Consider the following 17,437-nt stretch of genomic DNA (forward strand, 5'->3'; position numbering starts at 1 on the left):
ATTTATCTGGTAATGTCCTTGGAGTATCAACACATTTATCTAGTAATGTCCTTGGAGTATCAGGATATTTGTCTAGCAATGTCATTAGAGTATCAACATATCTATCTAGCAATGTCCTTGGAGTATCAACATATCTATCTAGTAATGTCCTTAGAGTATCAACATATCTATCTAGTAATGTCCTTAGAGTATCAACATATCTATCTAGCAATGTCCTTGGAGTATCAACATATCTATCTAGCAATGTCCTTGGAGTATCAACATATCTATCTAGCAATGTCCTTGGAGTATCAACATATCTATCTAGTAATGTTCATGTAGTATCAACATATCTATCTAGTAATGTTCATGTAGTATCAGCAAATTTATCTAGTAATATCAAAAGAGTATCAAAATAGAATTATGTACCTTGTTTTTATGGTTTGTAATCTTTTATGTGTACCGTCAATGTAAGCATTTTTTTTAAAATATCTGTTTACGGCTTTTTTCTTTCTTTTTTTTTCCCTAAAATTCCTGAATTACAGCAAGGATTCCATTGGAAATAAGTCCCATAAAGACTTTATGGGTAATCCTAGGATTCCATTAAAAATAAGTCCCACGGCGGATATGTGGGAAAAATTAGAATTCCACTGGGTATTTCCTAGTATTCCATTGGAAATAAGTCCCATAAAGACTATATGGGTAATCCCAGGATTCCGATGGAAATAAGTCCCATAAAGACTTATTTGTAGCCCTCGGTTTAATCAACATATCTGGATTTACTTAGGTAATGTGTATATATTTGGTACAATTATTAGCATGTAATATTTGTATATGCATTATCATTTGTAATGTTTTTATGTTGTTTATCTTGCATCAAATTATTTATGTAGAACGTGTCGATTTTACCCAGTAAATACTACCACTAATGTAATGTGGTTTTTGTTGCTATTTTGTTGGGGGTTTGTGGCTGTTTTTCTTTTCAGTGATGCAGACTAACTGCTAATTAATACAGTTCGTGGGAAAGGTTTCCAAATTTGTAGTTGCGGGCATAACGTCACTTCTGTGTGGTTAATTTCGCTGACAAGCTACATTGGGAGACAGATTACACAAACTACGGACTTTGATCCTGACTTCCCAATTTAGAGCGGATAATAGCAAACGTGCTGGTCTACTAATGCGCGGAGACAATGGATTAGACTGTATATGACCCGGGGGTCAAAACGGTATTATGACGACAATATGTTCTGAAAATAACAACACTAAAGTTGCTGGCTCAGGGCTAAAAAAAAAAATCTACGGTTTCTGTTACTTTTTACGACATGAAGTGAAATGACACAATCGGGCGTTTCAGCAAGAAAGTGACAGGTTTCAGTTTGGGATGGTCGAGTCCTTTTGAGAGAAGAAAGAGCTCAACCGGGGAAGGATTTTATTTCTTATTTCAAAATGGACTGTTTTAGTTCACTGTCCTGAAAGGATTATTTGCTTCACGTTTATTATACTTTGAAAAAATTACTTCATTTTTTTAAATTTGAAATTAAATTTAAAGACCAACAATTTTATTATCTTGCTGTCTGTTGCTGAACGTTTCTCTGTGTATTTTAAGACTCAATGTGTGGCATATGGAGAAACATTATGATGTAGAAAGTAACAGTCAGAACAACGCCTACATAAATCCGGAACTGACTTACTCAATTTGCCCACTTGTCAGGTACAAAAAAGCAGTGCCCATGACGAACACGTCAATTTACTTTTTTATTTATTCGAAGGTCTATGTGATTGCAGGATGGCAGAATTTACGAAAAAAAATGTACATTGACTTCAGGGAAAACCCAAAGTATGTGAATAAAAAGTAGAGATATGAAATAACTTCTGGAAATGGAATCTTCTTCTTTTGCGTATTTTTAACACGAGTAGTCTATCATCTTCATTAATCAAGTAATTTGCCTGACAATTTACCTAAATAAATAAAATAATATAACACAAGTTGTGGTAATCACTACCTCTACAACAACATCAGGTCGTGTTGATAAACGAGTAATTTAATCACGAGTTTAGGCATGATCGCGACCTTCAGTGCAGTAAATGTCACGAGATTTTGCTCTTCAAATTTGACATTTTCTTTTGCTGTCAAACGTCGGTGCGTCCAGTGTCATTAGGTATACATATGTTGAGGTAAAACAAGGAAATGCCAATTTACACTAAAACATGTAATGAATCCAAACTGCTGCCACTTTTAGTTAGCAACGATATCACAGTTCTATCTTCATATGCTGTCACGTGTAGGTAGCAACGATATCACCCTTCTAACACGTGTAGGTAGCAACAATGTCACCTTTCTATCTTCATATACTGTCACGTGTAGCCGGCAACGATATCACCCTTCTATCTTCATATGCTGTCACGTGTAGTTGGCAACGATATCACCCTTCTAACTTCATATGCTGTCACGTGTAGTTAGCAACGATATCACCCTTCTAACTTCATATGATGTCACGTGTAGGTAGCAACGATATCACCCTTCTATCTTCATATGCTGTCACGTGTAGGTAGCAACGATGTCACCTTTCTATCTTCATATGCTGTCACGTGTAGGTTGCAACGATATCACCGTTCTATCTTCATATGCTGTGACGTGTAGTTGGCAACCATATCACCCTTCTATATTCATATGCTGTCACGTGTAGGTAGCAACAATATCACCGTTCAAACTTTATATGCTGTCACGGGTAGGTAGTAACGATATCACCCTTCTATCTTCACATGCTATGACATGTAGTTGGCAACGATATCACCCTTCTATCTGCACATGCTACATTCGTGTCATCGACAATTCTAAGGAAACATGAAACGAAAAATAAATACATTTAGGTGATGTTTTTCTCTATATTTATTAATTTATTTACTTATTTATTCCATAGTTTGGACTTAATGTCATAAGTAATCGATGGACTTACGATGGTGTTTTTTGTTTGCAGATTTAAATTTTGCATTCGTAAAATCAAGTTTAATAAATCTGTTTAGATTAAGGATTTGAATACAATAACACATTAAGAGGTTGATCAGCGCCGCTGATTACACCTTAAATAGTACTTATATTCAATTCCGGATTAAGGCGGAACAAACAGAACAGTTGCTCAAGTTCCACTCCCACCCCCGAGCACCTAACACAGGCAAGGGGTCCCGCAACGCAGTGATATGGTAACTAACATGATAACTTCGTGGGACCGCTTTTTAAAATTGTTCCACGGTATCCTGTCATCTTAATCTTGTAATAATTATATTTTGAATAATGTGTTCAACTTACAGCACTAAATCTGCACTGTCAAATATTTGGCACTCATTGTGACCTATGTAAAATATTTGAAATATTTTATGCAAATTATATGAAACTAAGTTCTTTCCCGTAAATCAGAAATGCAAACTTGTCGCTATTCTTTCTGACTCTTTACCTTGTCCATCAAAAATAGTTCGCCTTTCAACAGTTATTCTTGCTAATGGTAAGTTGTTTTTTATAAAAATCATTGGACATTTCAGATTAATTCCATGTTTTGTAACCTATGCTTTTCATGCCCATGAAACGAATATGTACACACTGTGTACGCTTTCCATACCAAGAAAGAAGTAGCTACACCTGTAACACCTAGGCTTTCCATAGCATGAAATAAGTAGCTACACATTGTAACACCTGAGCTTTCCATACCAAGAAAGAAGTAGATACACACTGTAACACCTAGGCTTTCCATAGCATGAAATACGTAGCTACATACTGTAACACCCAGGATTTCCATATTATGAAATAACACCTAGGCTTTCCATAGCATGAAATAAGTAGCTATACATTGTAAAGCCTATGCTTTCCATATAAAAAAAGAAGTAGCTACACACTGTAATACCTAGGCTTTCCATAGCATGAAATAAGTAGCTATACATTGTAACACCTATGCTTTCCATACCAAGAAAGAAGTAGATACACACTGTAACACCTAGGCTTTCCATAGCATGAAATACGTAGCTACATACTGTAACACCCAGGATTTCCATATTATGAAATAACACCTAGGCTTTCCATAGCATGAAATAAGTAGCTATACATTGTAAAGCCTATGCTTTCCATATAAAAAAAGAAGTAGCTACACACTGTAATACCTAGGCTTTCCATAGCATGAAATAAGTAGCTATACATTGTAACACCTATGCTTTCCATACCAAGAAAGAAGTAGCTACATACTGTAACACATAGGCTTTCCATAGTATGAAATAACACCACAGGCTTTCCATAGCATAAAATAAGTAGCTACACATTCTAACACCTGGGCTTTCCATTAGCATGAAAAAGTAGCTACATACGGTAACACCTATTCTTTCCATAGCATGAAATAATTAGCTATACATTGTAACACATATCCTTCCCGTAGCATGAAATAATTAACTACACACTTTTACACCTATTCTTTCCATAGCATGAAATAATTAGCTACACACAGTAACACCTATTCTTTCCATAACATGAAATGAGTAGCTACACACTGTAACACGTATCCTTTCCATAACATGAAATGAGTAGCTACACACTGTAACACCTATTCTTTCCATAACATGAAATAATTAACTACACACTTTTACACCTATTCTTTCCATAGCATGAAATAATTAGCTACACACTGTAACACCTATTCTTTCCGTAGCATGAATTAAGTAGCTACACACTGTAACATCTATTCTTTCCGTAGCATGAATTAAGTAGTTACACACTGTAACACCTAGGTTTTATATAGCAGGAAGTAAGTACCTATTGAATGTTATACCATTTGTGGAGATCGATATCAACAAAATTAGATAGCTTCGACAAGAACATACGTATTTTTGACTAGTATTCTTTATATACAACTTATTATTATTATTATTATTATTATTATTAGAACGGCGTCTTTATTTTACAAAGGAACCTAGTTTTACATTTGCACTTCCTTGATTTAGAGTAACACAGAATTATGCCAATATAAAGAATGCATCTCAATGACTGCTTCTAAATGAATACCACGTTTGAATTTGTCTTTCCCTTATATATATATATATATATATATATATATATATATATATATATATATATATATATATATATATATATATATATATATATATATATATATATATATATAAATACAACAGCAAAAATATAAAAAAAAATATTTCGCCAAAACTATATTTGTTTCCGATGGAATGTAAAAACGGTTAAAATGATTGTAAGATCCACCGAACCCCAACCTAAAAATACTATTAATGTATTGTCCTCTATTTCTTCATTTTAAAAATTCGAAAAGGTCAGAGGCGACGAATGTTTTTATATCCTTCTGATAATTTCATCTTCTCACACTATACTTTGTACATATTCTTAGTTCATTAAATACATGTTTGTAACCTTATCTTATATAATAGTTGCACTGAATTTTACACGTGCATCCATAAACTGCATTTATTGCTCCTAAGAAAGTTTAAGTTCTGTTCGGTTATTTTCAATAAAAAGTTCCCTGATAAGAATTGAAATTTTTAAAAACGTGTATGGTTGACAAGCTGATCATTGACAGCCAAAACTGTAAGTACCGTTTTAAATATTAAATAATAATAATAATAATAATAATAATAATAATAATAATAATAATGCTATAAATACAAGACTGTTAGCTCCACCATCTTATCAAATATATCTTAATTTAAATCAAACTTGTCGAAATCAGTTAATTTCTTGCTTTATTTAAAATGAAATTATTGACCAGATACCGGAATTATGCCACGAATAAAGTTTAAATGCTTTCTAAATATGTGATTCAGCAGCACGTTGTGCACAGATTCTGCGAGATATGGGCGAAGGAATGGCATATTCTGTGTAGCGTCAATTTTAACGGGGTTTTAAATGTGTTAAAACATAAATACAACGCTTAACTAAAACAATACAAATATTAAGACGGTCATGTAAAAAGAACTCAGTAAACTTGTGGCACGAGAAGGCCAAACTTAATTACTCCGAAAATTTTAAATGACTACATATATAAGATCAAAACCACATCCATTAATATAATAATTAAAACAGAATACAGATTATACAACGGTATAAAATCAGTATGTACTTGTGTTAGATAATGTTGCGGTTTGCCCTTCTGATTTCCAATGAAGTCTTAACCCAAACTCACCTTTTCTATCTTTGAAATTTTATTTCAGAACTCTCATTGATCAATAAGCAATATTCAAATTGATATTTCGATACATCATCTCTGATTTGATTAATTTATCAACGTAATGGAAAATCAAGAATCAAAGGAAGAAATTAAAGTTTGGTCAGGCTTGTGTTACAAAAGAGAAAAAATGAAATCAGAACACTAAAATGGAGATCAGCAGATTAATGATAAACATCAGTTTCTGAGTAAGATAAACCCTTTCTTACAAACATGCACTATGCAAAAAAGTAAGCAATTATTTATGTCACGTGCCAGAAGCTAGATCGTTAGGGCGAATCGGGGATTTCCAGGGGTTCTCAGTTTTCTATGACACTATTGCAAATGTAAGTTATACAGTGGCTAATTACATGGAATTCACATCACATCAAGAGTCGGCTAATGATTAATTTTTCCCAAAACAAAATACATTGTATGACTGTGATGGCATTTTTGTTGCACGAATGGGCGTACAACAAAAATAAAATTACTTAAGACTGTGAAATGTTTGATTTTTTAAAGTTATATTCAGACATATTTTTCCTTTCGGGATCCTCTTTCAATTTATATATAAATGAGACGAATGGTATCAGTGTCATCAGAAGAAGATCCAGTTCTATCAAAATGAGGGTAGTCGTGTGTCTAGTTCCGGTAACTCTTGTGTTCACTTTGGTCCTGGCAGACACAAATATTATTTTAGACAGTGAGTCTCTCTCTCTCTCTCTCTCTCTCACACACACACACACACAAACACTCATACACACACGTCAGTAAATACACCTTACTTATAAATATTATTATTATTATTATTATTATTATTATTATCGTCTTTGTTGTTTTTGTTATTGTTATCTTCTTCGTTTTTATTCCTGGTGTCCTCAAAAAAATATAAGCAAATGTAAATATGTCTGTGTTGGTGAAACGTAGAAGCCAAAACAACAGTCACGAAACTTCCTAATCGGACAGTGGACGGTTCCTCTAAGACAGGAGTGGGCGAACTACGGCCCGCGGACCGCATACGGCCCGTTAAGGGCTTTCATGCGGCCCGCCAAAGGTTTTCATGCGGCCTAGGAACAAGTCATCATTCGCACTGACTCTGTTTATGTTACTCTGTTTATCAAATAAATGTGCTTCTTTGAAGTTTAAGTTTTCAAATATTAACAACTGAAAATTAATTATGATGTTATTTAGAAAATCCTTTTGTTTCTGCTATTTCAAAACATTAATTATTGTACTTAATGAACTATTCGGCCCGCGACAAGGTGTAAATTTGTGTATGCGGCACTTGCACTGAAAAGTTCGCCCACCTCTGCCCTATGACATTCGGATAGTTCCATCTGGTTTTAGTCACAATATTTAGAATAAATTTTATTAATTTCCTCCTTAACTGAATATAAACTAAATATTTATTTTGAGAATACATTTAAACTGGTAACTGGCGTGGAAATTATCCAACTAAAGAAGCGCACAAGGTTTCCCGATCCAGTAGCCCCCTATCACCAGCTAGTGGGTTTGGGCGAATCTTGAGAGCTCCCACGGCGGGGCCCGCGCGGAGTCGTAGCCTTCAACGATTTTCCTGCAGTTTAATGCAGTTTGGTGACTTTTCCTGGCATCTAATTTATATCATTCACTCAAGACAACCAAGCACCATGTTATGCATGTCTGTCATTCCCACGTTAGGCCCATTCATTTCACCTCAAACATGTTACTGTTAAGCGTGTACAACAACCATACATTTAACCAGCTCTATATATGGACTCTTTGGATCCCTCTCACGCGCTGTGATGCGAAAGAGGATTTGCGGGGTGCTGAGAGGCACCGATGGATAGAGTAGCAATTTGTTCATCATGTACCACTAGAAGCAGAACTGAGCATGCAAATTCTTGTTATGGGGTGCTTTATGTAATTTAAAGGTGGGGATTCAAGAGTAACAAATTTACAACACACACGTTTGGCCATTTTCGAAAAATAAATTATCAGCTGTCCGCCCCGTTCCACCCCCTGTTAAGTACGCGACTGGTCAGCAGTCCAGCAAAAACCTTCACAATGGTAAGACTGACAGAGGATCTCTTGGAATATTTGGCCTTAATTTAAAATAACTTATTTATAGCATCCGTCCAAAGCTGTCGACTTCCAATACGACTGACAATCTGAACCCTCAATCGGAATGTTCATATCTAACCTTTAAGACTAACGCAGAAAGAAGATGCAAACGAAAATATAGCAGTAAATTCGAAATCGTATTATGTCCTTGTCAGGAGTGAGAACCTCAATTTGACAACTGCTAATGGGATGGCTGGGCTAACTTTGACATCTGCTAATGGGATGGCTGGGCTAACTTTGACAACTGCTAATGGGATGGCTGGGCTAACTTTGACAGCTGTAGCAGAAAACTAATCTGTGATTGTGGGTATGTCTCCCGGTTGGTCCAATGTGATCTAAAAATGTATTTCAAATTACGTAATATCCCCCTTATTGCCTCCTTTACAAAGCCATTGAACGGCAGTTATGGGGTGGGCGCGGAAATTTAAAACGTAGTTACATAGGTAAATGTGTTTCTTTTTGCCTCCTTTACAATCAGGATGACTGTATATTACTTGTGCGGAAGGTTGTACATGTAGCAGAAACCTAATGTAAACGTAACCCTTTTTGTCTCTCACAGACAGCCAGACCAACTGGGAACCCATGTTCCGCTTTTACGGAGGTGGGAATTGGCACTCCCGAAACGATTACATCCTCCCTAACAAAAGCATGGATGACGACCACGACGACGAAGATCGAGCTCAGTTCCGGTCGTTTCAAATGGAAAGATGGGAGAACGACAGAAATAAGAAGGTAAATTTCTTCTTGTGTACTTCTCTCACACACATATGCATGCGAATGCAATCATAAAATTAGAAGTGTTTCACCTCTTTCTTTTGTATCAAAAGCGGACGAATACGTTGATTAACACACACACACACACACACACACACAGAGGGAGGGAGGGAGAGAGACAGCTTATTTATTGAGACTTCCTTTAGATGAGACTAAATAAAAATGAAAGTGCAAGTAAACACGTATGCCCCTAACTTGATACATATTACATACCCTCCAAAACGTGTCGTTTGTATTGTTATGAAGTCACATGTATTTCCGTCCATGCGTCCGGCTGCCACCATGTTATTTCTGTACACAAATTTAGCTTTGCTACCCACTTTGCCTGTTTCATTCTTTGCACGATAACCTCTAATTAACCTTGGACAATTTTTTGACACCATCTACCTTCATCTGCCTTTGCATTTGTAGTAAGGAAAGAGCCTAATTGATCAAAAGGTCCACGGTCATTTTTTATTGGTTTTGATGGCACTTTTAACACTATGTCATGCCGAGGATATGGGAGCTAAGTACCTTTCTCAAAAATACACATAGGTCGCCAACTTGGGCTGTCCTGGGCAGGCATCAGTCAAGCGACCCATGGATGATGAGGCCAACGCTTTACCAACTGAGTTAACGCATCTACCAAATGTCAAGGTCACCGTTGCTGCAGAAAATAGTTTCTTGACAGTAACATTAGTTGTACATCACAGAGATGGACTAAGCTATTTGGAAAACTTACGCCTGTCAAAAGGGAGAAGCTTGTCGATCTTCTGGTCAAAACATTAATGGACAAGTTCACTGATTAAAATAAGAAAATGGTTTCTGACAATAGCGTTCGCATTACCTCACAAACATGTAGTGATTCTGGAGTGTTTGCACTTGTATTATTATAGAAGTGTATTGAGTTGGTGGTTCAGAGTCATAAATCCAAGTCACCGTGTTAATAAATTAAAAATTGTTTGTTGCCTAAAATAATTTATATATAGCCATTAAATTTTGTGGATCATATACACTCCGAGTTAGACTAGAGCATTGTTCACTTTAGAATTAAATGGTCAAAGGTCAAGTGACTAAATAATGATTTAAATTAATGAGCGCTGTCGCATAGACTGCTTGCTAATGCACTTCTCTATGACTGACAATGGTAACATCATTGTCTTTTCCTCAATAAACCAACGATGTAATTTGGTGGCATTTCGAACTACGATTCTGAACTACTTTCGTTCACATGGAAAAATATGGTGGCCGAAGGAGACAAGGTCACAGATGGAACAACGTTTGCTTTAGCAATGTGTTGCGCCATGCAATAGGCGAATCACCAAACACATCAAACTGATGCGTGTACGTACAACGACTTCGAACGTTATTTTTCGACGTGAATGGATATGGCCGTTCTATGTTCCGATCAGATCATGGAATGGTAGCCAAGCTCGTCACTGATTTTCATTAAAATTAAATCTATTTTCAATAAAATAATGTCAAATATTATATACATCTACATAACTATATAAAACTGAAAGGCACCAAAGACAAAATGTCTGGGTTATTATAATAATAATAATAATAATAATAATAATTATTATTATTATTATTATTATTATTATTTACTTATAAGAGAGGGGACCCTGATAGTCGAGTGGTCTAAGACGCTCGCCTGTACAGATCACTCACAGTTCACCTCTGTCCACGTGGGTTTGAGTTTCGGCTCGACCAACTTGGGTATGTGAGAAAACTTGCCAGTAACTTCCAGTGAGAGGGTGATCCGTATATTGTTTTTCCTCCACCAACTATACGGCCACCATTTATAGCCTATCATGTGTTGAAAAATTACGTTAAACCCCACAAAACCTAACCAAATCTGCCTTTAAGCGAATATTATTTATATCACGTGACTTTATAATAGTTGAACGAGTCTATTCTACTTTATTACAGGTGAAATTGGAACTATATGATGACGGTAGGAAAGTCCATGAACTGGTATTCGATGGGGACTTTTCCAACAAGACCAGTTGGTTTTCTCCTCAGAAATTGCAATTTAGCACTTGGAAGGATCTCTCCAGCCAATTTATTGGGGACGAGTTTAGTGTTGATGGGTGAGTGAGCATGATTTGTATTCCACACTTAAGATATGGCTATGTTTGATCTATTTGAAATTAGTGTTTTAGGCTTTACTGGGAATGGACATGGTGTTAGGAAAGATGTGGTGCACACAATAAAAGAACATCAAGCGTCTATTTTGACTTCGTTGGAAAAAATGTAATTTAGTGAAGTTAACCTTGAGTTTATTAACATCAATAAGCAAAGTTCCGTGTTTGATTCGAAATACAATTGCCCCTATTATATACAATGTGGGCTAAATCCAAATATTCATGATGCACGTTAGTCAGAGAAGCATTGTATTTTTCTCGCCGAAAATCACGCTGGAAGCACTAGACACCGTGATACCGCTCAAAGAGCGGAGGTGATAATAATCAGAATAAATCCAGCGAACTCAGACAAATAATTACGTCTGACTCAGTAGCATTATTTCAAAACAAAACACAGTGAGTTGTGAAAATCAAGGTTTCCATCTGTCTTAATGTTAAAAGACAGAGCATATACTTCGACTGGCTTCAATTTCATCACTTCATCTTAAATCATTGTGTTTCAATGCGCACAAGAAAGTAGCTCCAATATCAAATATATTTTCATTTAAAAAGTCTCGGTTCATGAGGTATATGATTAGGTCTGTTAAATAATACACTGAAGCTCAGTGAAATCTGTATGAGTTAATCTCTCCACAGGTATTTACTTGTCCAACTTGTTTTGTCCATTATTAGGAGTTTTGTTGTGAGTTTACCTCACTCGTCATTACTGTTCTTGGAGTGTAGGCTTTCATTTGCATACTTTAAAACCTTTTTGTGCTGACTATAATGTATATAACGTTGACATGGAGATTATTAGCATAAAAGGCTCTTGTTGTTGTTTGAATACGTCAGTTATCGTCAACACTCATTTGCTTTTTTTTAAAGCTAAAATAATGGTAAATGAGAAATAATTTTACTCAGGGCACTCGAATTTGTATAGTTTGTGCATAGTAGAATATTGAAGACTAACCTGTACATTTTTATACGCTGTATGTCTTAAAGATAACGAGGACAAATCGTTATATTTTTATACACTGTGTATGTCTTAGTGATACCGAGGACAAACCGTAATATTTTTATACACTGTGAATGTCTTAGAATACAGAGGACAAACCGTTATATTTTATACTCTGTGTATATTTTAGAATACCGAGGACAAACCATTATATTTTATACGCTGTATATCTCTTAGAATACCGAAGACAAATAGTTATATTTTATACGCTGTATATGTCTTAGAGATACAGAGGACAATCTGTTATATTTTATACACTTTTATGTCTTACAATACCAAGGACAAACCGTTATATTTGTATATATGATGTGTATGTCTTAGAATACCGATGACAAACCATAATATTTTTATACGCTGTGTATGTCTTAGAATATTGAGGATTAACCGTTATATTTTTGGAAGCTGAAGGTCTTAGATATATGGAAAATATGAGCATTAGTGTTTTATTTTGTTGTACTTTGTGTCCTTCCAGAGACCGTGACGACGATAACCACTGGACAATAAGAAACAAGAAAAGTGTAACATGTGACGAGGAAGGATGGCTAACGGTAGTAGACCAACCAAGAAAGGGACGCAACCGCTGTGTGTGCAGTTATGAAGATATTGACGATTACCCGGCAATTCTTTATTCCGGGGATTCCAGTAAAACAAAATGGAGTTCAGGAAGTAAGCGACATAAAGTTATCTTTTTGTTTGTGTTATTTATTTCCTTCTTCTTCTCTGGCTCATAATTCATCATTTGTTTCGTTCTTTATATATGCTTGCTTCTTTGTCAAGTTCAGTACATACGACCATAACCAAACTGTTTGCACATATGCTGTAAGTATTCACTGTCATAACAAAACATCTAACAAATGTAGAAGTAACCAGCAATATTATATTCTTTTGTGTTACTAATGAATTTGTTAAACTATAAATGTCATGGGGTTTTCTTTCTTAATAGTTCTTGTACCATTTCTTAGTATACTGAAATAAATAATAGTCAAAAGAAAAATTCAGGTTAACTCGTTCCCTGAAGAAAATGGACGGACAAAAAGTCATGGTGCTGCAATTCACAGTGTCTGACTGGCTCCTTTGGCAATCTGCCTTGGGCAGATCGGCCGTGGGGATTTAGGCAGAATTTAAAGGGCAGGGCCGCCATCAGGGTGGGCCGCATGATAATGGGCCGCCATGATGGTGGGCCGCTATGATGGTGGGCTGCATGATCCAAGGGCAGACCCAAATTTGTGGCCCAGTTCAACACCAGGTCCGTATCATAAAAAGGGGGTGGTTTTTAGAACAGATATCAAAAGGTGTTGAATTGACTTTATTGAACTCGACTGCCAAAAGATTGGCCATAACCCTTATTTGGACAAAAACCATTATCTTTGTATGACCCGTCTTCTATATTTGTCTTTGTTCCCCTCAGAATTCGACCGATAGTGTTGACTTAATTCAGAATGTTTAACTAAACGGTTCAAGAGATCTTAAAAGGCTACCTCAGTTAAACAATTACCTACAACTAACAGCCACTTGCAGATAGTCACTTACACCAAATGTAGAAATAAACCTCTATTACCAGTCCTTTGAAGTCAGTTATTTTACTTCCCAGAGGTGGTAGCTTAAGACAGGTTTGACTGCATCATTATCATCATCATCATCATCATCATCATCATCATCATCACCTAGCACGTTATTCCTCTATTTTACAGACTATGGAATGGCCGACATGATGCAAATCTCGATTAGCAAAGGTCAGCAGATGCAGCAACCTCAGACACAGACGCAACCACGTAGATTTATAAAGTAGCACAGCAGACATTTTTGTTGGGGAATGGTAGACTGAGCCAAGATTTTGTTTCCGTTTATTGTCCCCCTCCCCAATGAAACAGTTAATTTCTTTTCGGTGAAACATACATGTTTAATATCTCAAAAGGCCTCACTGCAACAAGCCAACTACATATTGGGAAAAAAATATATATCATACAACTGCAGTGATCAGTGCTATATCATATAATGGCAGTGACCCGTGCTATATCATATAATGGCAGTGACCCGTGCTATATCTTATAGCTGCAGTGATCCGTGCTATATCATATAATGGCAGTGACCCGTGCTATATCATATAGCTGCAGTGATCCGTGCTACTGCAATGATGGATATGAGCTAAACCTTAAAGAATTTTACAGAGGGGATAATTAAAAATGTTATCAACTCTAAGAATGAAAGGTTTCTCAACACAACATATAAGATCGTTTTTGTGTTTGGAGATATTGGAATTGTTAAGAGAAAGAGAGAGATATAGAAATTGCCGAGATTAATGTAAATAATTTGTAAGACTGTGCTAAATGTGTTATGTATTGTTCTCTTTTGCTGATTAAAACTTTTTGGTCAAAATATTGTTTTGATGTTGATATTTTTTTCTTCTTCATGAAATGCAAGAATACTTATTTACATTAATAAGAAATGCATGTACTGTAATATGATTCTTCCATGCACTCAGGGAATAGTGACACGAATACATAAAGAGTTTTTTTCTTCCATGAACTCAGCCTATATTGACATAAATACACAAGGAATTTTTCCCTCATTATATTAATCAGTGTATAATATCCACCAGTAACACCATAATATTTCAGTGCGTAGGGCCCTGGAAGGCATTAATACAGTACTGTATTCATTAGTGTGTAATATCCACCAGTGACACCATAATATTTCAGTGCGTAGGGCCCTGGAAGGCATTAATACTGTACTGTATTCAATAGTGTATAATATCCACCAGTAACACCATGATATTTCAGTGCGTAGGGCCCTGGAAGGCATTAATACGGTACTGTATTCATTAGTGTATAATATCCACCAGTGACACCATACTATTTCAGTGCGTAGGGCCATGGAAGGCATTAATACGGTACTGTATTCATTAGTGTATAATATCCACCAGTGACACCATAATATTTCAGTGCGTAGGGCCCTGGAAGGCATTAATACGGTACTGTGTTCATTAGTGTGTAATATCCACCAGTGACACCATACTATTTCAGTGCGTAGGGTCCTGGAAGGCATTAATACGGTACTGTATTCATTAGTGTACAATATCCACCAGTGGCACCATGATATTTCAGTGCGTAGGGTCCTGGAAGGCATTAATACGGTACTGTATTCATTAGTGTAGAATATCCACCAGTGGCACCATGATATTTCAGTGCGTAGGGCCCTGGAAGGCATTAATACTGTACTGTATTCAATAGTGTATAATATCCACCAGTAACACCATAATATTTCAGTGCGTAGGGCCCTGGAAGGCATTAATACGGTACTGTATTCAATAGTGTATAATATCCACCAGTGTCTCTGAATTCGTATACCAGTGTACAAAAGGAAATTTGTCCTCACTATATGTGTTAGTGTATAATGTACACCAACCATGACCAGTATAGATTATGATCTGTCAGCGTATTACGCACCTGTATATATGGGTTTGTGTGTCTTTGATATTAGCACAGGTAGAACGTGACACTAGTATTGGCAGTACACGTGCCCCTAATGTTAGTAACACACGCGACACTGGTGCAGGAAAGTATCATGATGATAATGTTAACTTCGGCGACTCTAGTGTTGTTAACTCACTTGACTTTGGTGTTGGTAAGGGACTAACCATTTAATTTGTAGAGTGGGCCAGGGTAGGGGAATGTGATTTTTTTCTTTCCAACAAGTATTTTTTTCTTTTCTGTTATCGCAAGATCGTTTTTGTTTGTGGAAAGGGGCGGAGGGAGAGCTAATACGATGGGTAGAAATAGTTGAGTTTTTAGACAAATTAGAGCAAATTTAAAAATAAAAAAAGATTTTGGGGACCGGAATGTGTTTCTGGCCTTCACCCGTCTAAAAACATAATGGTTAGTCCCTTGTTCAGCCGGATGCTAAATGTTCCCGGGGGAAGGGATTAGTGCCACATCCCCCAGGCGTGTATGTGCTCGATATGCACTGCTAATTTATCTGTCAGGTCGTAGGACTATATGTTCCTAACGACCTGAATGAAGGGCTTTCATGAGTGGGAATGGGTCCAACACACACTCATGTTAACAAAGAGTTCAGAAAAAAAAAATGCAACATTGTTCGTCCTATATTCTCTCAGTTTAGACTGTGGCTAGAACAATGCGCGTTTTGGTGCTGTGTTGATTTCTGTCCGTTATTGACTGTACTAGGTGTAGACCCAAGCAGTATGTAACGCCCGTTGCGAATCGCAACGGTGACGTAACATTGGGACACCTCGCTTTAGGCGGCTGGAAATTGTTCCACATCTCCGCCGTTATACGATGTCCGAGAGGCAAGAGTACAAGGAACTCTGCAAGTCAGCCATGGATGTCGTGCACCCCCAAGAACGCAGCCCGTACTTAGTCAAATTTAGTCTAGTTGTGCTACTGGACAATAAAAATGTCAATAATGTGTTAGCCACCAGTGCAATTGGATCAAATCAAAACAAATTGAAACATTTTCCAACGTCCTAACAATCGCAAAAAAATTCTAGTACTTAGTGTACGTTGTAGATGCCCTACATATTTTTAGTAACAAATATGTCTGAGCGACATATAAAAAGTTTGGTCACTGTTAGGTCATAAAAGGTTTGATTTTTGAAACGGTGGATTGAAGGATCAAGTTAGTGTACATAATAGTTGTATCGAAACGGGATACCAAGCCAAAATGGTTCCCTGGATAAGAGGCAATATTGGTACACTTAGGAGAGCTTTTTAAGCAAAAGTTCCCTGTTTTTCTTCTGCTTCTTTACATTTCTCCGCAGTCCTTTTTCCTCTCAGGTAATATCGGGGAAATGGTAGCTGTGTAGCATAGAAATGTAGTTAACTGCTTCTACTAGCTGCTTGGCTGGGTAGTTCTTTAAGGCCTCTTGATAGAATTGTGAGGATTCTTACACCATAGTGCCACTCGCTACTCATTTAATTTTGCTTTTATTTATGTTAGGTGTTTCATGCGCGCGTTGCACGCTTATTTGTGTCCGACTGAGGCAAAGGAGGAAGTGACCAGGAAGGCAGGCGACCATCTGCAGGCAGGAGTCCGCTCAATCCAGGGTACTGGTCTAAATGGATGTATTGCACGAATTTTGAGTTCTGGTTCTTGTGTCCGAAATTGTTTAAAGATCGGCTAGGTTGGATTGGATGGAAAACTGTGCCGCTTTAGTGTTAGTATGGTCTGTATCACAGAAGTAGGCCGCAGTATTAACTTGGCTGTCTTTCATGTTAGGGTTAGGTAGG

General features: G+C 36.6%; 1 protein-coding gene across 1 annotated transcript; it reads left to right on the forward strand.

The window, feature by feature from the left end:
- Positions 1-6,748: 6,748 nt before the first annotated feature.
- LOC149792218 (uncharacterized) lies at positions 6,749-14,567 on the forward strand. The gene is made up of 5 exons (XM_089970743.1): positions 6,749-6,894; positions 8,854-9,026; positions 10,983-11,143; positions 12,664-12,857; positions 13,883-14,567. The coding sequence occupies exons 1-5, from the start codon at positions 6,816-6,818 to the stop codon at positions 13,978-13,980; spliced, it is 705 nt and encodes a 234-aa protein (XP_089826869.1). The 5' UTR covers positions 6,749-6,815; the 3' UTR covers positions 13,981-14,567.
- Positions 14,568-17,437: the final 2,870 nt, after the last annotated feature.

Source organism: Sinohyriopsis cumingii, chromosome 9 (assembly GCF_028554795.1).
Source record: "Sinohyriopsis cumingii isolate HCF-2022 chromosome 9, ASM2855479v2, whole genome shotgun sequence".
NCBI lineage: Eukaryota > Metazoa > Mollusca > Bivalvia > Unionida > Unionidae > Sinohyriopsis > Sinohyriopsis cumingii.